At 49.7% G+C, this 21,040-nt stretch overlaps 1 protein-coding gene across 6 annotated transcripts; it reads right to left on the reverse strand.

Annotated features, from left to right (window-relative positions):
- Nucleotides 1-1,330: 1,330 nt before the first annotated feature.
- Nucleotides 1,331-18,195, reverse strand: TMIGD1 (transmembrane and immunoglobulin domain containing 1). Of its 6 annotated transcripts, none has more exons than XM_053274891.1 (7): nt 18,181-18,195; nt 10,118-10,297; nt 6,375-6,482; nt 5,489-5,767; nt 4,518-4,796; nt 3,140-3,243; nt 1,331-1,513 (listed from the first exon to the last, which is right to left on the reverse strand). In XM_053274891.1, the coding sequence occupies exons 2-7, from the start codon at nt 10,182-10,184 to the stop codon at nt 1,421-1,423; spliced, it is 930 nt and encodes a 309-aa protein (XP_053130866.1). In that variant the 5' UTR covers nt 10,185-10,297; nt 18,181-18,195; the 3' UTR covers nt 1,331-1,420. The 6 variants fall into 6 exon arrangements, with proteins under 6 accessions (XP_053130866.1, XP_053130865.1, XP_053130864.1 ...); XM_053274890.1 differs by lacking the exon at nt 18,181-18,195 and adding an exon at nt 11,804-12,844 and having other exon boundaries at nt 10,118-10,934; XM_053274889.1 differs by lacking the exon at nt 18,181-18,195 and adding an exon at nt 10,829-12,844.
- Between the last annotated feature and the right edge of the window lie 2,845 nt (nt 18,196-21,040).

Below are 21,040 nucleotides of genomic sequence, written 5' to 3' on the forward strand. Positions count from 1 at the left end.
GTCTGATGGAGGCGTGGATCTCCATTTTTTATACTCCTGGGACAGGGCTTCTTCGGGCCCCCTCCTGGAGTCGCCCAGCTTGGCTTCATCATTGGCATAGTGTAGCCCGCCTTTCTCCGTGGCCCTGGTTCCCCCACTCCTGTGCTCAAGAGCTGTTGGTTAAGAACAAAGTTCATCCTCTATTTTGAGATATTGGCCGTGTAAACAATGTTTACAACATTACTAAACATGTTGCTGTTGTATATTAGCAAGAGTTTCTTTACCTTGGCCAAGTCTGTCTTTGAGCCTCACTTGCCTTCACCTTGATCCATCCTGGTTCAGCATAGCTTGGCTTCCTTGGTGTTCTTGGCTCCCCACCACACACACACATAGTGCAGCCTGGCTCCACGCCATAGTGCATCCTGGCTCCACGCCATAGTGTATCCTGGCTCCGCCCCCCCAAGTGCAGCCTGGCTCCCCTGCACACACAGTGCAGCATGTCTATTTTATGAGCCCTGGCAGATGAGAGCTGAGAGCAGGCCCTCTCTCCTGCTGCTGTGCCCCTGCAACTGGGTTTCGGAGGCACCTTGCCTCTTAGGCTGGAGCTGGCCAAAGTGCTTTCCAAATTGGACACTACATGTCACTAGGTACCCTCTGAGTCTGCTTCCGAACTACCTGTGTTTTTACGTTGCAACAGGCAGCAAGGCACCGTTCACATTCACAGCGGCAGAGATGCTTTCTAGGTGTAGGTATGAGTTGTTACAGCAATTCACCCACCTTTTGCGTCATTGCACACGGCCATGAAGGCAAGCCGACTGGCATGCCATTGGCAAATCCTGCCCTGAGACCTGCTTTTTGAATGATCTTCTTGATTAGAAATGGAAATTGAAGATGCCTGAAGCCAACGGGAAAAGTACGCCTGCCATTGCTATGCAAGGATTTTGTTTGTCAGCATTCTGTTTGCTGCTTTGGTGTTAGAATGGCAGCCCTGCAGTTAATCTTTTACCTGTAAGTACTTTATTTTGAAAGTGTGTGCTCTGTCTATTTCCAAAGACAACAGGCAGCTAGCCAAAGCCGCACAATAAAAGATGCCCCCAATAAAACCAAAAGCCGAAGCACAGAGAAGAGCAAACATAACACAGCCAAACGAGAGGGAGGGTGGGAAATCCGGAGAGGCCGGAAGAGGCTTGCTGGAAAAGCAGAGTCTTCAGTTTCAAGGGGCTAAGGGCACATCAAGGGGCAGGGAGTTCCAAAGGTTATTAGTAATAACCGAGAAGACCCGTTTGTGGGGAGTGGCCCGTAAATCAAAGATATATGCTTAAGACACAGCAGCAGCCTTTTGATAGTCGAATCAATAAATCAATCATCTTTATTCAGCCCATTTGACCAATAAACGTTTGATAGTGGAAATAGGGTGACATTTTAAATAAGAATAAATACATCAAGGAGGCATTTGACTCAAGAAGGCGATCTGCAGTCTGTGGCGGTGACAGAGGATTCTTCTCATGTCGAGCCAAGAGGGGAATTCCTTCAGCTGGAGGAAAAGAAAAAAGGGTACAAGTTAAAACACACCTGAAGGGAGACCAGCAGTATAAAAAGAAAGGCGTATGGAAGCATTGCATTGGGCAGAAGTCATGGCCACAGATTTCCTCTGGCACTTCCAGGAGAAAGTGTCTGTGTCGGCGAGGGTGAGCCCTTTGGGACCGGAAGGAGCCATCTTCTCGTTCCTTTTTGTCCCTGGACCGCTGCCACGATCACTGCCAGACTGGATCGTGCCCTATTGTGAAGTCGCCAAGATCCGAACCGGCCCAAGATCCAGAGCTCTGAGGCCAGCAGGGCGTTTTGCTTCAGCTCTCTGGATGTCTTCAGCCGACCTGGCCCGGAGTCAGGGTGAGGAGGGGCCGAATGCTGAAATGCCGGGATAAAAAGCGGACGCGCAAGAACACAGACCCGTGACCAAGATACTTACAGTGCTGTGTTGCTTTGCGACAGACCTGCCTTCTGGAAGCACTTTTAAGGAAGAAAAAGAAAAGACAGCTTCTCAGGATTGCCACCTTTCCAAGTTCCTTCTTCCCAAGGAACGCCCGGTGGATTGCAAAAGTTAAAACTGTACCCCGAAATACACTAATTTTTTTTTTAATGCCAGTATTTCCACAATCTAAAAGTAGCAGAGAGTGGAAACATATCAGCTAGCAGGCCACGTGCTTATGAAAACCCTGAGATGGTAAGCCAGAAAAGAAACACCTTTAATTATTATTATTATTATTATTATTCACATTTTATATCCCGCTCTTCCTCCAAGGAGCCCAGAGCGGTGTACTACATACTTAGGTTTCTCCTCACAACAACCCTGTGAAGTAGGTTAGGCTGAGAGAGAAGTGACTGGCCCAGAGTCACCCAGCAAGTCTCCTGGCTGAAGGGGGATTTGAACTCAGGTCTCCCCGGTCCTAGTCCAGCATTCTAACCGCTACACCACGCTGGCTTTATTGACTTCTGTAGGCAGATAGAGAGGGTCTGGGTGCCTGTGGGGGGGAGGGATTTCTGAGGGCGCAGGTCACCCCAGAGAAGGCCCACCTGTGGATTTGTACCGTCTTCCTTCAGGTACAAATATTATTTTGATGGGAAAGGCAAATTGTACGTCCTATTGATGAATCTAACCAGGCTCATAATATGCTTTAGAACTTTATTTAAGACCATGTAGCCCACTCCATGCGATTCTGAAAGAATTAAATGGAGCTTAGAAGGGATTGTACCGATCTCACACAGCAGCAAAAGATCAGTGATGATGATGTCAACTTCGTTCTAGCAAGGGAATCTTCTCTAGATCCTATTTCAGTGTTGCTGGGATTGCCTTCTAAGGTACAGTCGTCCCTTGCCAATATTTGAGTCTCCGGATTTGAGTATCCGCGACTGGGAAATGGTGTCCACCTTTTCCCTATGGGCAGCAAAAAGATTAATCCGCCCCTGATTGCATGCCTTTTACTGCCCATCAAAAAATAAATTTTGTGCCCCCTTGCCTTAGGCAGCCCCTCGAATTTCATTTCCGGCCAGCGCTTCATTTCCAGCACGGGAAACTCCGTGGCTGGAGGTCCAAAGCCCCAATTTGGCACCATCGCTTCACCTCCACTCCCTCGTCCCTGCTGTGCTGGGCGCATCTTACCTTAAAGATCCTCTCGTGCTGGGCCACGATGGCGAAGAGGAGAGTCAGGAAAACCACAATCGCGGCGGCAATGATGGCTTCGGTCGGGAACGCAAGTTTTCTGTCTGTCGGGAGAACCCCAGAAACCCCAGCCTGGCTGAATCTTCGGCGTGCAAGATCAGCATTGTGAAATGAGAGACCAGTTCGATGCTAAACTCTGTGGCGGTTTCATGCTATTCTGGAACCCTAACCGGAAGCTGCGATCCTAAACTCGGCGCTGGGGAAGAGTCACCACAAGACCATCCAGTCTGACCCTCCTGCTACAAAGGCCGTGCCATCAATGCGTCCCTCCCTTGCCCTCCACAATCCAGACCATCCTGTGCTAGCAAATGAGAGAGGAGAGCTGGTCTTCGGGTAGCAAGCAGGACTTGTCCCCTTAGCTAAGCAGGGCCTGCCCTGGTCTGCATATGAAAGGGAGACTAGAAGTGTGAGCACTATCAGATATTCCCAACAGGCGATGGAGCCGCTCTGGGAAGAGCATCTAGGCTCCAAGTTCCCTCCCTGGCAGCATCTCCAAGACAGGGCTGAGAAAGATTCCTGCCTGCAACCTTGGAGAAGCCGCTGCCAGTCTGTGAAGACAATCCTGAGCTAGATGGACCAAGGGTCGGACTCAGTATATGGCAGCTTCCTGTGTCCCTAAATGGCTATTTGTTTCCACCATGGCCTCAGTGCCACTGATCTCCAGTTGCAGAGGCTTAGCTGCTGGTACTGCCCGGGTTCCAAAGACAGAAGAAAGCTTGTCTTTGGTAGGTAAAACCAGAGATAGTTTTACAACCCGCTCCTAAGTCTCTGAGTTTCAGGAGGAGAGCTGGTCTTGCCAGAGCAAACATGAATTGCCCCCTTTGCTAAGCAGGGTGTACACAGATTGGCAGGTCCTTGGGAACCTAGGAAGCTGCCTTCTACTGAGTCAGACCCTTGGTCCATCTGGCTCAAGACTGCCTACACAGACTGGCAGCAACAGGCAGGGCTCTCTCTCAGCCCTCTCTTGGAGATGCTGCCTTCGGGAAGACTTGGAACCTTCAGCATGCCAGCAGGCAGGGGCTCTTCCCTGAGCGGCCCCCTCCCCGAAGGGGAATCTCTTACGCATATGTGCTCATATGTTGACTCCCATTCAAATACAAACCAGGGTGGACCCTGCTTAGCAGAGAGGACCATTCGGGCTTGCTCCCAGCAGACCGGCTCTCCTCCCACAGACCAGATAAGGAGGCCTGGAGTGTAATGGCAAACGGAGGGCCGCAAGCTAGCCCCAAGCCTGACTACATCACCCCCCTGAGTGGCCACCAGTTCCCTGGCTGTTAGCCACTTGGCCCATGGCCCGGAGGCCTTCCTGCAGCGTTACCTTGAACCGTCAGGTGGAAATCCCGCCTCTCGCTCCCGAGGACAGACACGGCCTCACAGGTGTAGGCGCCGCTGTCGGATTTCTGGGCCTTGCGGATCGTCAGCTGGAAAAGCTTCCTGGTGTAAGAAACCTGGTGGCGGTCTCCCTCCAGGACCAGGGTGCTGTTGTCCTTGTACCAAGTCATCTCCGCTTGAGGGTTGGCCTCCACGTGGCAGTTCAGCGTCGCGTCCTTGTCCTCTTCCACGGAGGAAGTGTCTGCTCCGCTGAGGATGGGCCGGGCTGAGAGGCACAGAGAGCTCAACGTCAATCTCGCCAGCAACTCGGTTCCTCTCTGGTCCCCAACCTCCCGCCTCACATGAACATATCGAGAAAGGCACTCCCAACTCCCCTTATTCCTTGGCAAAGGTTCTTCATTGTGAACCGTCCAGAGCTGTTTCCGATTTGGCAGTCTAAAGTTGCCACGTCTCAAAGTTGCTTCGCAAAATCAAGTCGGTGTCGACTCGTGGTGACCACAGAGCCCTGTGGTTGTCTTTGGTAGGATACAGGAGGGGTTGGCCATGGCCTCCTCCCGCGCAGTATGAGACGACGCCTTTCCTATGTCGCTGCTGCCTGATATAGGTGTCTGGGATAGATACCAGCGCGGATTTGAACCGGCGAGTTACTTCCCCGGTGTGCCATTAAGTGGCCAGAACGACGTACAAAAACAAATAAGCAATAAGCGAACTATTCAAGTTGCAGAATGGCACTGGATTTTAAAAAAGGGTTGCTAAATGTCCCAAACTCAGCCTATGACCGTAGAACTAGAGATGTTGTGAAGGTCTGGCGGGGGGAATTGGGGGGGAGAAAACCCCAATTTCTTCCAGAAAAACAAGGGGGGGGAACCTTTTTCCTGCTGGTTTCCCCCACTAGGCCTTCACATGCCTCCACAGGATGCTTGTCCAGCCTCCCCCAGACCAGAAAATTGAACTCACACGTGACGTTGAGTACCACGGATATCTGGACCGCGCCATCCCGGGCGAGCTTGCTGGTGAAGACCACTCCGTTGTTGTCCATACTGACGGGGGAGATACAGAGGTTGCTGGCGTTGACTCTGTTCCCGTTGCGCAGGCCGACCGCCCCGTCCCCTCGCAACCAGAGCAGCTCTTCGGCTTGGGTGTGGTTCTGTGCCTGGCACCAGAGAGACGCCTCTAAGCCGGGCTCCATCGGCAGGCTGAAGTTGGCTGGGTTGCCATTAATCGCCAGCTCGGTGCCTGGGAGGGGAAAGGAGTTTGAACAAAGACGCCTTTTGGCCACCAAACTTCAGGCAGCACTGGCCCCCATGAAGAACAAGTGGAGAGATTCCTGCCTGCCACCTTGGAGAAGCCACTGCCAGTCTGTGTAGACAATACTGAGCTAGATGGACCAAGGGTCTGACTCAGTAGATGGCCGCTTCCTAGGTTCCTAAGTATTTTTAAGCACAGAAAACACCTCTGCTCCATCCTGGCTGACCCAGGACCTAAACCAGCAGCTGCAGCAGCGAGCCTGAGTTGTCCTCCTTCATTAAGCACGGCTTGCCCTAGTTTTAATTTGGATGGGGGACCACCTGTGAGCACTGCAAGACAGTCCCCCTTAGGGATGGGTCTGTAGCTTGGTGGCTGAGCATCTGCTTGCAGGCAGAAGGCCCCAGGTCCACTCCTTGGCATCTCCAGCTAGGCAGTGGGTGGTGGGCGGGGAGACCCTTGCCTGAAACCTTGGAGAGCTGCTGCCAGTCAGTGCCGGCAGTCCTGAGCTAGATGGACCGAGGGTCTGACTCAGTGAGAAGCCGCTTCCTGTGAAGAAGAGGAGAGGATTTCCCGCCGCCAAGGCCATCTGACTTACCTGTGACGGTGCAGGGCAGAAGCAGGAGGAGGAGGAGGAAGAGAGGAGTCCTGCAGAAGTCGCCTGGCATCTCTCTTGGGGCCATTGGGGATGGAGTTTGCTCAGGACCTGCAGCGGAAAAGAGGCAAGTTCGCTTTGCTGGGTGTCTTGCAGCTTGACTACCATCCTCGTGAAGTTAGAGGACCTCCCCCAGGCCATCCAAGAAAGCACAGATCAACATAGGAACATAGGAAGCTGCCATATACTGAGTCAGACCCTTGGACTATTTAGCTCAGCGTTGTCTTCACAGACTGGCAGCGGCTTCTCCAAGGTCACGAGCAGGCATCTCTCTCAGCCCTATCTTGGAGATGCTGCCAGGGAGGGAACTTGGAGCCTAGATGCTCTTCCCAGAGCGGCCCCATTATCCCCTAAGGGGAATAACTTCCAGTGCTCACACTTCCAGTGCTCACATTCAAATGCAACCAGGGCAGACCCTGCTTAGCTAAGGGGACAAGTCCTGCTTGCTGCCACCAGACCAGCTCTCCTCAGATCAAGCTGTACAGCCCCGGCCGCAAGCCGGGAGCAGCAGATTACGCTGCCAGAACTCTGGTCCCAGTGTTCACCCAGGGGGCCAGATGTGGGTCCATTTCCCCCGGAATGAAGGCTCCGGAAACGGAGCATTTCTGACCCATCACCTTCTTCTCCCCAAGCTCCAAGAGATGGACACTTACGTGGGGAAGGACTCATTGCGCTGATTTCCGTGGGAAGAGGAGCCCGCGGAAGCATCTACTCTGTGGCTTTTATAGGGATGGGCAGGTATATGCCCTTTTTTTATGGGAGTGCAGAGCCAGATGAGGGGCGTTCGAGGCCTTCCTTCCTTCAAGGACGTCTTGAGTAAACATCGGACGCTTCTCGCTCTCCCGAAATGAGCCAGGCTGAGCTCCTCGGATCGGTTTATGGGCCTGGCTGATTCAATGAGTAACGAGAGGCTTGCAGTGCATGCGTGGGTCAGCCGCCGCTGATTTTGACCCCGAGGGCAGCGGCACGGAACTTGATTGGCCACGGAATAGCCTGCCCCGCTCCCAGCCTGGGGAGATCCGCAGGGTGAGATTCAAGAAGACCTCGTCGTGATGCTGACCCAGCGTGAGCCAAATCCCAGGCTCTGCTGAAGGAGAACTGGGATTTTTAACGGGTTGCCTGCTGTGCAGAGTTGGAATGACCACTTCGAAGCCATGAAGTACTGGACGTGACAGACGGCAACCCCGCTTTGGGCAGGGGCGTAACCGATGGGGGGGCAGGCAGGGCACGTGCCCTGGGAGCCACTTGCTAGGGGGCGCCAAAAAGTGCCCCCGCCGATCCCCTGCCTTTCCCGGGGGGAAAAAATTTAATTAAATTTTTCTCTAATGGCAGCGCCAGTGCAGCAGCAGTCAAAGGAGCGCGTGGCGCCCCCTCCCCCCCACGAGCGGTCCCGGTGGTGGCAGCCCCCCCCCCCATTGCTTGGCTTGGCTGGCTGGGCGCCGCGCGGGCCCCTCTTTGCCGCAATCATGCTGCTTGCCTTCATCGCTTCTTGTGGAGCTGATCAGGCCCTCTAGTGGCTTGGGTCTCTCTCTCACTCGCACGAGTTGCACACGCACGCACGCAAGTGACGCAACTTTCTGCAACGTTACGCCGAGTCGCACTGCGCATGCATGAGTCCTCCCAGCTTGCCTTCTGCACGTAGCGTGGCGACGACTAGGCAGGGTGAGAGAGCACTGCTGCTGGGGCTGTGTCTTGCAGGCGCAGGAGGACAAGAAGAAGGATTCGGATCGGAACCTCCTCGCTCGTCATCATCAAAAAAAGCAATAGCGTAGTGGACAAGGTGTGTGTTTTCTCTCTCTTGCCTTAATTAATCTTTATTTTAAATTTTAATTACTGGTGTTGGGCTTGGGCTGGGCATTGCGCTTGTCTTGTGTGGCTTCTTCAATCAATTAACCCCGGCGGTGGTGGATAAGAGGCGAGGAGGAGACTTAGGAGAGAGAGACTCTGAGCCAGTCAGTCAGAGCCGAGCGACGCCAAGGCCCGAGTCCCGCCTTGCTACCTGCTGCTGCGCGCTGCGCGGCCGAGGCTCAGGCCAGGCGACCACGCCCTATCCTCCCCCACTGCCCGTCCCCGGTCCCTGCGGTGGATAAGAGGTGAGCAGCAGGAGAAAGAGCCTCTGAGGAGTTAAATTTTGTTGTGTGCCCTCCTTCTCTGAGTGATCACACAGCAAGCAATGCTGTGTGTCCTCCCCGTCTGATGCCCAAACCTTCCTGTGACCTTTGGGCAAGGATCAAAAAGTGGAGAAATAACAGAGAGATAGCACAAGAAGAAAGATGAAACAATACTGGTTTGGCTGTGGTTGCATTAACAGGAAGAGAAGGGGGTGCGAGACGTGCAAGTCCCTCAGCTCAGCTCAGCGCCTCTTTCACTACCTGGAGTTTGCAGCTCCACTTGGGATTGGGAAGGGATTCACAGCCCTGGGGCCAGGACAGGAGAGGAGACGCAATTGAGGCATCTCCACGGGCATCTCTCATGCATCTTGGCAACACAAAATGGACAACAAATCACTAATAAATAAACAAGATGATAGCTAAGTATACATGATGGCTTAGTATACATCATCATCATCATCATAATGAGGGAAGTCATGATTGTCTGAGACTGTGGTCGTTCAGGGCTTCCTCAAGGGTAGCAGGGTTCTGCTTCGATGTCTCCCATATTTGCCCAAAATATCTTGGCAAAAAGGAGCTCTAACTGGCCATAGCCACAGAAGATGCCTTTAAAAAAAAACCCCAAAAATATCTTAAATAAATTCTAAAAGCAGCATGCTTTCTTCGGGTCATGTTGCAGAGTTGGTGATAGATAGAAATGTATTTAAATAAAAACCTTTTAATTTACTATAAATAAGAAAATAGATTGAAATAATGCTTGAGTGTAGGTATCTTAATGTTTCTTAAAACAACTATCCATAAAAAGGCATTCACCAACAAACATCAAACTTTCAAACCTGGGTTTGCTTTACATTTTCAATAATATGTTTTATGGTATTAAGGGGATCAGGGGTGAATTTCTCCTTCAGCTAGGCATTTGAGATTATATCTCAAATGTAACCAAAACAAAACCCAAAAACCCATCACACACCTGCTGTTACCACTGTCTCTTACCTAGGTTTATCACTGTACATTTAAAAAGAACACAGCACACAGCAGCACTTTGATATGTTTTGAAACAGTACTAACTAATGAACAGCAAAGTTGTACCATATACAGTGGTGAGCCAACATAATGTTGAGGGGGGAGACACAGGACAACAAATCACTAATAAATAAACAAGATGATGGCTAAATAAAGAGAATCACCATGTTAAAAGTTGCCTCTTTGCCCAGTTAGCAGGGGATTCATCAATCCATTTTCCACAGATCACAATTTCCAATTCATTTTATTGTCCCCTGTTACTTGACACTAAAACATGTGTGTCAGTCAGATGTATGTTGAGGGGGGGCGCAATTTCAGTGCTTGCCCTAGGCGCCATTTTCCTTAGTTACGCCTCTGGAGCAGAAGCTTGCCTGCAGAAGGTTCCCACTTCCCTCCCTGGCAGCATCTCCAGGATAGGGCTAGGAGAGATTCCTGCCTGCAACCTTGGAGAAGCTGCTGCCAGTCTGTGTGGATAGTACTGAGCTAGATGGACCAAGGGTCTGACTCGGCAGAAGGCAGCTCCCGACATTCCATACAGGAACGTGCATCCACCTCTCCATTTGGGCTCTTCTTCTCTTGCCTGAAAACGGTCTCTCAAGACTCTTTTGTTATCCGACATTGATGGTGGCCCAGTCTTTCATCTTCATGGGCCAGGGGGCCAGGACCCACCAGCCAAACGAGCAGCCACTGGACGGGCTGCAGCAGCCATGCAAGAATCCGCCGAAAGATGCCCTGTAAGAGGAGGAAAGAGCGTTCATGAGCACCGGAAAGAGCAGGGGAGGCTCCAGTGCTGGCAACGAGGACATAGGAACTTAGGAACATAGGAAACTGCCATATACTGAGTCAGACCATTGGTCTATCGAGCTCAGTATTGTCTTCACAGACTGGCAGCAGCTTCTCCAAGGTTGCAGGCATGAATCTCTCTCAGCCCTATCTTGGAGATGCTGCCAGGGAGGGAACTTGGAGCCGAGATGCTCTCCCCAGAGCGGCTCCATGATCCCCTGAGGGGGAATATCTTCCAGTGCTCACACTTCTAGTCTCCTTGGGCAGAAGCACAGGGTTACTCGTGCGCATCGGGAAGAGGGGATTCCTCGGGGTGGGGGGAAGGCCATGAGCAGGTGACACTTACCTGCAGTGGAGATCGTGCGGGGAGTTGCACCCTTGCTGGCCTCGTGATGGCCACGGAGTGGGGGGATGGGGGGCAGGCAAAGCCCCAGAGAGTTATTAATATAAGATATGAATCTATAAGCAGGTGACACTTACCTGAGGCGCAGATCTTGCCGGGGGGGGGGGGGGTTGCACCCTGCCTGGCCTCATTGATGTGAATTCCGGTTCGTCCTTGGGTCCGCTTTTTAGCCAATCAAACAGACTCAATGGGAATCAATTAGAGGAAATGTTATTGCACTGCAGTTACAACAGGTAATCAGAGGGCCTTACACTCTCAAACTGAATACAAATTGGTTATAGGTGCATCTTACATTTATACAAACAATCTGAATGATGCTGATACCCTAGACATGGCAACAAAATGGTGGACTAAGTATCTAGTACGCATGCGAATGATTCCTTGTTCATCTGGTGATCACTCCTTATTTGGTTACATCCTGTTTTCTTAACTGTCAGCAAAGAACAATGAGAATCCTGTGAGAACCAAGTTTCCTTAGATACATTTTAGTGGAGAGAGATAATGACGTTGATCATGTGAGGCCGTGATGGCTCTGAGCTGAGCTGGGGTTACTTTAAGTCAAACTGAGGTTTTCTAAGTAAAATGGAGTTACTTTGGTTTTCTAAAACACATCATCATGATGGCCACCAAAGTGGTGATAATGAAATGTTTAATCCAGGCCTACAAATAAGTATATAAAAATATATAAAAGTATGTATTAAAGTGTAACTCAAAAGTTTGGTTCACATCCCTAATGGAATATGAAACTAACAGGAGGCCAGAGTTAAGAGCAAGAAGCCCCCCTCCCAAGAATGTGGGTTGAGGGGCCCACCGAGGCAACAGGTACCAGGAGTGGTCAAGCACAGGCCATTAGTTGAATTCCTTCGCCAGCTGAAAGAGGGTCTGGCTGGTGTGAAAAGATACCATAGGGCTTAAAGTTGTCAGAAGCCAGGTAGTTAATCATCTTCTCAGGCTCTAGATGACACCTCTGGAATATGTAAGTTTGATAACTAATGACGTGTATTAATCGCTTTATTGATATGCATGTATGTTTGAAACCTATAAGAACTTACCTGCTGTATAACTCGGCGCGCAGTATCATCCAGATGCGCTCTGATGATACTCGTGCCTTTCATGACATGAAATAAAGCGCTTTCTTTGAGCATGTACCCTTGTTGTTTGACTTCATTCAGTTAAGACAACAAGTATATTGGCGAGAATTGAGTCTAATCCTCTTTGGTTCTGGCAAGACGCCCCATTCTCTATCCAAGTGATAGACGGATGAAAGCAAAGTGGCTGAATCAAACAGGAAGGCTGGATTCTAGAGGGATCTTTTCCCCGCAACAGTGGGAGGTGAAGCCCCAGAGAGCTGCCTACCCCTGAAGGTTAAAATATTGTGTGTGTGTGTGTGTGTGTGTGTGTGTGTGTGTGTATGGATAAATAAATAAATAATGTGAATAGAATAATTGGATAATTTCTCCTCCTCTCCACAAACTCCATTTGGCCCCCTGGGAGGGAGCAGAGAGAAGGACGGAGGCCAATCAGGAGAGCATGAGCTCAGCTGAGGAATTAAATCAAGCCAAAACAAAATGGGGGGCAGGACCTAAAATGGCCTCTTCTAGAACCTTCCAACGGGCTCCAGAAGTTTCTACATAGGGGATAATGGGGACTCGGACCGGCCTATTATTCTCTATGTGGAGTGCCTAGGGCAGGCCTGCTCAACTTAGGCTCCCCCCCCCACGAGCTATTTTTGGACTGCAACTCCCAGAATCCCCAGCCAGTGTGGCCAGTAGCCAGGGATTATGGGAGTTGTAGGCCAACATCTGCCCAGGGGTGCCCCCCCACCAAACGTCAGAGACGTAAGTTTGGGGCGGTATAGAAATGTAACAAATAAGTTAATTTTAAAAAATTAACTGTGTGTGACTTTAATTGCTGTGCCATCCAGCTGGGGCTGATTATAATTTGATGCGAGAGAAAATTGTGTTGTGATTGATCATATATAATTGATGTGTTTTAGAAAACCAAAGTAACTCCATTTTACTTAGAATACCTCACTCTAACTTAAAGTAACCCCAGCCCAGCTCAGGCCAGCTCAAGGACACGGCCTCACATGATCAACGCCATTATCTCTCTCCACTAAATTGTATCTAAAGAAACTTGGTTCTCACAGGACAGTTTAGAAAACAGGATGTAACCAAATAAGGGGTGATCACCAGATGAACAATGAATCTTTCGCATGCGTACTAGATACTTAGTCCACCATTTTGTTGCCAAGTATACTATGTCTAGGGTGTCAACATCATTCAGATTGTCTGTATAAATGTAAGATGCACCTATAACCAATTTGTATTTCAATGCAGAGCAATAGCCCATTGATTTACCTTGCTGGCTGCAGCAGCAAATAAAATTGCCTCTAATTGATCCCCACTGAGTCTGTTTGATTGGCTAAAAGGCGGACCCAGGGACGAACCGGTATTCACATCATATATATATATATATATATATATATATATATATATATATATATATATACACACACACACACACACACACACAATCAAATTATATATTATAAATCGACCACCGTAAGATGTCCTGGCACTACGAAAAATTCGAAAGTTCGAAAAATAAGGTCTTTCCCTTCAGGGAACAGCAGACCCAAGTGAGCTGAGGAGGCCTGTTCAAGAAGCCTCATGCCAGATTTAGGCACAAGCTATGTCAACTTATTAATCACTCACTGAGTAATTAGCTTATTAATTATATTAAGCAAACACTCTCAGCCCTGGCAGGGCCTCACATGATGAGGGACCTCTGAATTAAATTGTTTAATTTACCAGAGATTACGTTTCAAGCTTTACATCATGCATTTTCTAATGCAAACAGGCTTATTGCAAGATCACTGTTTTCATTAGATGGGTAGCTTTGCGTTGCAATTTGGCCAAGTAAAAATAAGGCATTATTTTTTTTCCATTTTAATTGTGTATGTGTGTTGTAATACTAAGGGTGACCCATGAGGCTTGGCATAGTTTAGGGTCTCAGCATGTCATAATCCGGCCCTGAATAAACCCCACCACTGGAGAGGAACGTTGACCTAAACTTACTAGAGTTGCAATCTATATTTCCCATTAATTGTCCAGGCAAGCCCAAAATATTCAAGTAGTTGCACCTCTCCTTAATTAGTCCTTAATTATACCAAGTTTGGTTTTGTTTGCTGTTGGCTGGTTATTATAATTTTTATTTATTTTTAAACTTTGGTGACTGATAGTAGTATTGGAAGGAGAGATCTTCAGCATAAATTCTCTGTCGATATGGCTTAATTTTTCAAAACTGATGAAGTACATGTTGCATAGAATTGCAGCTGGGGTTGATAGAAACCAATGATATATATATATATATTTTAATCCAGATTTTTAAAATTTAAATTAGATTTTATTTTTTATTTACTTTTTTATTTGTAAAGAACATAGGTCAAAGATATCATCATCATGAGTGTTAATCATACCTCTTAATTATATTCTGTGAACTTGTGGGTCCATTCACACATTATGTTCAACAATTGTACAATTAGTGTACACATAGGTACAATGTACAATGAGCGGATGGAGCCCCTCTGGGAAGAGCAGAAGGTTCCCAGTTCCCTCCCTGGCAGTATCTCCAAGATCGGGCTGAGAGAGATTCCTGCCTGCAACCTTGGAGGAGCCGCTGCCAGTCTGTGTCAGCAATACTGAGCTAGATGGACCAATGGCCTGACTCAGTATACGACGGCTTCCTATGTTCTTATAATCTGTTACACAGGTACAGCATTATACTTCCTATCTGTACTGTGTATTTGAATTTTAAAATGAACCCAGGTACAGTAATTCATGGCAACATGTGTACACTTCCCCAGAATAGTGTCTGAATCGGGATAAAGAAGGCCAAGGCATGACTAGAGGATTTGGGGAGGTTGGTGAGGGAACAAACAAGGCGGAAACGGTGTCAATGCAGGACCTCCTGAACATCAGAAGGGTGCGTTTATTTATAGAGTACAAAAGAGGTGGTGCAAATGTATAGGGAGAGAGCGTGGAAAGAGCGGATTGGTTCTATTTTGCCGCAGTATGGGAGGAGTGCTTATCAGGGTGCGACCGCCACATTCCAGTATGGTATGCCAGTCCTGGGTGGGGTGTTTACCCTTATCAGCCTACATCTCCCCCTTTTCTGTTTTAACATGGTGATATGCATAATGGGTGCTCACATATCAGGGAGACATTGGTTCCATGGGTGTGAAACATATAATACGCGTGACGGACCCACATGTTGGGGTGTGAAAGAGAAGCCAAGGGCAAAGCTTCAGTAGGTACATTAAAAAGGCAGAAGAAATAACAAAACAGAATAAGGCAAGAATTTGCATTCAGGGCTGCAAACACAGCTGCCAGAAAGTTCTCAGGGGTCTTTTCTTTTTCCTCCTGCTCCAGGAGCACGGTCGCCTGCGCTGCCAGATTCTTCACCATTCCCCAGGTCACTGGCGGGTTGTTCTTCCTGTTGCTGCCTCGTTGTCGGGGCTGTGCCAGGAAGCTCTCCTTCAGGTGGAGGCAGAAGTTCGGGATCGGGTTGGACAGACCTTGATGCCACGACATCCTGGGTGGGTCGAACACAGCGGGCAGGTACCCACAACGGGCCTGTTGGGAGATCCACAGCAGCATAACCCCGGCCCCAAGTGATCAGGGGAACAGGACCTTTCCACTGCGGGTCCGGCAGGCGCTTGTAACGCACCAAGGGCCGGGGGGACGGCTCGGTGGTGCGAAAGTGTTTTTGTACGCGGGATAAATAATGAGAATCAGAGAAAATAAGGTTTAAGTGATTAATAGTAAATAGAACATGTGCAAGCAGTTGCTCCCTGTCCGGCAAGGACAGGGGACTTCCCCCTTTCCTGTCTTGTCGAACCAAAGCAGCCTTCAAAGTGCGGTTGGCCCGTTCAACGATAGCTTGGCCCGTTGAGTTGTAAGGTATGCCGAAAGTATGACGGATGTCCCAACGCGCACAGAAGGAAGCAAAGGCCGAGGAACAGTAGGCAGGGCCATTATCAGTTTTTAAAGCGGACGGCTGTCCCATGACTGCAAAGCAGCGGACAAGGTGATTGCAGACATGGCGAGTTTTTTCGCCCTTCTGCGGGGTGGCCCAAATGTACCCTGAGTAAGTATCGATTGTAACGTGAAGCCAGCGCCAGGGAGCGAATGGGGGCCACTGCGTTACATCCATCTGCCACAACGCATTGGCTCCCAACCCCCTGGGATTTACCCCTGTGGACGGGTAAGAGGCTTGGCCTGAACATTGGGGGCACTGTTGAATAATGGCCTGGGCGTCTGTGAGGGGAATAGAGAACCTACGGGCGAGGCTGCGGGCAGATTGATGGTGCATGGCATGACTTTGCGCTGGGGAGACTGGAAAGGCGCGTAATAGCTGATCAGCTTTTGCATTTCCCTCTGCCAGCGAGCCTGGAAAGGGTTGATGGCTGCGAATATGGGCGGCAAAGAGAAGCATTCTGCGCTGCGCCAGCAGACGTTGCAACGCAATAAACAAACCAAGAAGGTTCCTGTCTTGATTGTGAGAGACATAACTTCCTTCAAGTACAGTGAGGACATTATAAACGTACAAGCTGTCAGTGATTAAATTAAAACTAGAGTCTGCAAACACTGTGCAAGCCAGGACTACCGCAGCAAGCTCTGCACGTTGCGGAGATGTTTGTGGGGTAGTATATCGGGCTTTCCATTCACCGTCCACCTGCCAAGTCATCACACCTCTGGTAGGTGACCCATCAGTAAAGACAGTGGGCGCCCCTTGGAGGGGGGCTGGGCTTAGGCAAGTGCCGAGTCTAATAGGCAAATGGGGGAGAAGTTGCAACCGTACATCCTTGGGAAGGTGGTATGCAACCTCTCCAGTAAAATCAGCTAACGCGAGTTGCAAGGCTAAGGAAGAACGGAAACCAGACTCCCAGTCACTTTGGGGGATGGGTATGTGGAGTCGAATAGGATCCATGCCAAAAAGGGCCAAGCAACGATCGCGCCCTTTGCGGAGGATCAAAGCTAGCATAGCCAATTGAGTCAAGACAGTGGTTTTTGGCGTATGTGCAAGGTGGAGCCACTCCAAGATATGCACCTCCAACGAGGAGACTTGAGCGATTGCTCCGGTGAACTGAGGTCGGGTTGCTATGATTAGAAGTGCAGGGGGCATATTTTCTATTGCACGATCTACCCAACGCTCTTTTAGGGCGATATTCACCTTCTTAATCACTTCTAACTGAGGCTGAGATAATGTAATGAGGTCAGCCGGTTGTCGGCCTTGCTTAAGAGCCTCAAAAAGCGGGTGGAGGTCATTAGTTGTCAATTTATAGTATGGCCGTGCCCAATTAAGGGTCCCTAAGATTTGTTGTAAGTGTACATAAGTCAGCTTTGGTGGCAAAATAATTTCGGGTAGTTGGGGCATGGCGTAGGCGCTCATCAAACGGTGGCCAAGGTACAAAAAGGGCTCGGAGAGCTGGATTTTTTCAGGTGCAATTATTAACCCAAACTCTCTCAGGGACTGAGTTAGAATAGGTAACCAATTAAGAGGTAATCTAGGCCCCGATACCAAGATATCATCCATGTAATGAATAACTAGGAGGGTCGGATAACGCTTACGAAACTCCGATAATGCTTGATGCACGTAAAGCTGACACAGCGTAGGGCTGTTCAACATGCCCTGGGGCAATACAGACCAATGATACCTTTGTGTGGGCTGGGCATTATTCAGAACTGGTACCGTGAAAGCAAACTTTTTCTTATCTTGAGGTTGAAGGGGAATAGTGTAAAAACAGTCTTTCAAATCTACAATGGCGACCTGGTAACCCGCAGGTATTAAGTTAGGATTAGGTAGTCCACATTGCAAGGGGCCCATGGGTTCAATAATTTTATTTACTTCCCTCAAATCATGTAAGAGTCGCCATTTCCCTGATTTTTTCTTTATCACAAAAACAGGGGTATTGTAGGGGCTAGAGGAAAATTCCAAGTGTCCAGCTTGCACCTGCTCCTTTACCAAGTGCAGCAGAGCCTCTAATTTGTCTTTTGGCAAAGGCCATTGCTCTACCCAAATGGGTTCTTCAGTTTTCCAGGTGAGGGCCAATGCTCGGTGCGGGGAAGCTACTCCCGCATGTTGATCCGAGTTCCCAGCTGTTGCAGGAGGTCGCGTCCCCATAGGTTAAAAGGGAGCGGTATTATGACCGGTTGAAAGTGAGCTATAACTGGACCGGCTTGACTTGCTCTCACCACCAACCACTCAGTGCTCTGGCCAGAAGATTGTTCCCCACCCACTCCCCAAATAGAGGGGGCGGGCTCCTTAGGCCACTGAGACGGCCATTCCTTTACCGTAATGACCGACACATCCGCCCCAGTGTCCAACAACCCTTCGAGGCAGTGCCCATGAATCCAAAACTTACGAGTTGGCTTTCCACTGGCAATGTTCGTCTGGACCAGCACAACCTGTGGGGATAACATAGAGGCCTTAGGCCCCACTGGGGTGAGGTTCCGTACGCTTAGGCAATGAGCCCACGAATCTCCCTGCTTAAGGGTCAGGGGCATGTGCCCCCAAACCTGAAGCATGATAGATGTCTGGGGAATGTAGTCAAGCAATTCCGGGACCACAAAAATCCCTTGGGGGCTCGCTGCTTGCGTTGGTAAAATAAGCAGTGGCTCAGGACCCTCAAAGGGAGTCGCTGGCAATGTGGGAACAAGTATAACTTCCCCTGGGAACACTGAGGTGGCATTCTTTTGAAGCACAAGCGCGACAGCACATCCGGGTGTCGGCAATGATTCCTCTTTCTTTATTCCGGGGCCCGAGGAAGGCCTGCTCCCCGGTTTCCCGGGGAGGTCTCTGTTCCTACCGGGTTAGTACGGCATTGGTTAGCCCAATGGTAGCCCTTACTACATCTGGGACACTTCTTCGAGGGGCGACCAGCATTCTTCTGGTTCGATCCAGATTTATGTGCTCCTCCGCCTGGCGCTCGGCACGCAGCACGGAAGTGGCCAGGCTTCTGGCAGTTGTAGCAGTTCCCCGTGGGCTTATTGGATTGTTTCAAAGCCACAGCTAACAGGCCCATATCGTACGATTTTGAGCCGATTTCAGCACAAGCCTGAATCATGTCCGCCAGGGAATAAGTCTGACGGTGGATAACTCCCTGCAAGGCCTTTTTGCTGTCCGCGTTGGCATTCTCAAATGCCAATTTTTGCAGCAGCTCTCCCTGAGCCTCTACATTGTCCAACTGCCGAGCGATCGCAACCTTCAGACGGTCCACAAAGCTTGTGTACGGCTCTGAGGGTCCTTGCTTGATCACTGCAAAGGAGCGAGCCGGGGTGCCAGCTGAGGGCACCCTGCGGAGCGCTCAGAGGACACACATTCCAACCGCCTTAATGTGTCCATCAGGCAACTGGCATTGCATGGCCAGAGGCTCGAACTGCCCAGAACCATAAACCTGCTCTGCTGTAATCTGCGCTGTGGCGCCCAAACGGGCTGCCTGCTGGTATTCGCTATCCCACACCACATACTGTGAAGGCGTTAAAATCATACGAAACAACGCCTTCCAGTCGTGCGGGGTCATGAGGTATCCATTGTTAAGACCTTCCAAAATGCCCTGGACAAAGGTAGACTGGAGTCCTGAGTCCTTCACGGCTCGATTTAACTCCCGGAGGACCGAATACGGAAGTGGTTCCCAGTCCACTTGGGCGTTCCCTTGGCCGTCTACCGGACCTCGCATCACTGGGAATAGAGCTGGGTTCTCTCCAGCCCATTCTTCCCCATCTACCAGGATTTGCCCGGACTTTTTGGCATGATGGAGTCCCTCCACAACAACCCCTCGAAAGCCCAGCTTCTCCTTAAGAGCCCTGGCATTCGGGGGCCCCGAGGCCGTCGGCGTGACGGCGGGCAGCAACACAGGGTATGGAGGGGGTGCGGCATCCACAACTTCAGATTTCAGGAGCACAGGCTCCCCACCGAAGAAAGCCGCGACTGCTTCCAGCACCTTTCTGCTGAGCAGGAGGTGCTGGATCGGAGCTCGTGGCTCCGCCTGCAGCTCGGTCCCTATCTTTCTCCAATGTTCTGCTTTCAATGTCCCTTTGTACGGATACCAAGGGCATTGACAATCGACCTCCCGTAAGAGATCAGCGAGATCGTGCACAGGCACCACCTCCCCGGAATGTTGCCGGATAATTTTTTGCAATTCTTCCGCATGCTGTTTCTGATCAACAGAAAGACTAGAGCCCATACTTACGAGGGAGCCGAAGCTGAGTGCACTAAGAAGACTGTTCCAGTCGCGTAAGCAGGGTGCTGAGGGATCTGGATCACGTCGGGGTCACCAGATGAGGGAACAAACAAGGCGGAAACGGTGTCAATGCAGGACCTCCTGAACATCAGAAGGGTGCGTTTATTTATAGAGTACAAAAGAGGTGGTGCAAATGTATAGGGAGAGAGCGCGGAAAGAGCGGATTGGTTCTATTTTGCCGCAGTATGGGAGGAGTGCTTATCAGGGTGCGACCGCCACATTCCAGTATGGTATGCCAGTCCTGGGTGGGGTGTTTACCCTTATCAGCCTACAGGTTGGAATAGATCTGGGCAAGCAACAGGAACATGGAGGAAACCTTTTCCAAGAGTATCCTGCGTTTTAGAAGGGAAACACCTATCATGGCTGCATGCTTAAAAGCGACCTCTCTTGGGAATATTTTGATGAAGTTTCTGTACATGGGGGTAAGCCAGGCGTGTGCGCAAAAATGCAAACCGTGCAACAAAGAAATGCAAGGCCTGGTTGCCGGAATGAAACAGCATTATGATCTCTGGTTATGTATCACATTTCTGAATACATACTAAGGTTATATTAGACAACAAGAATTTAATTTTTACTAGAAAATGGTGATTAAATAGAATCTTCTGGACTAGTGATTTAAAACATTAAAATTGAGTTCTGTTCTTCATAGCAGCCCTGCTTGCAACCATTCTATACCGTTTCCAAGTCGAAGCCTTAATGAACCCCTGGGGGGCTTACTCCCAGGTAACTGTTGCGTGCATTGGCTTGCAACCTAAGGATGTATATCTCAGAAATGTTTATATTGTGAGTCAGAGAGAGAAAAGTCTTGCTCTACAAAAAAGTGTGCATGTGAGGAATGGAAAATGCCTTTTCAGAAAGCTGCTTTGTAATTGCTTTGTAGAAAGTGTGTTTGCAAGTCAGTGCCTCTGTGGGATGGAAAAGTACAGACCAAACGAAAGTGTTAAGTCAACTATCTGCCCAGAGCAGAATAAGTGGGGGTTTG

The sequence above is a fragment of the Hemicordylus capensis genome, chromosome 12, assembly GCF_027244095.1.
Source record: "Hemicordylus capensis ecotype Gifberg chromosome 12, rHemCap1.1.pri, whole genome shotgun sequence".
Lineage (NCBI taxonomy): Eukaryota > Metazoa > Chordata > Lepidosauria > Squamata > Cordylidae > Hemicordylus > Hemicordylus capensis.

Excerpts from the sequence above, each read along its gene's own strand:
- TMIGD1 (XM_053274891.1), bottom strand. The coding sequence starts at position 10,184 with ATGTCGGATAACAAAAGAGTCTTGAGAGACCGTTTTCAGGCAAGAGAA. Across the intron at positions 5,768-6,374 it reads TCTGCCCTGCACCGTCACAG|GCACCGAGCTGGCGATTAAT; the intron begins GTAAGTCAGATG and ends TTCCCCTCCCAG. Across the intron at positions 4,797-5,488 it reads CGTGGTACTCAACGTCACGT|CCCGGCCCATCCTCAGCGGA; the intron begins GTGAGTTCAATT and ends TGTGCCTCTCAG.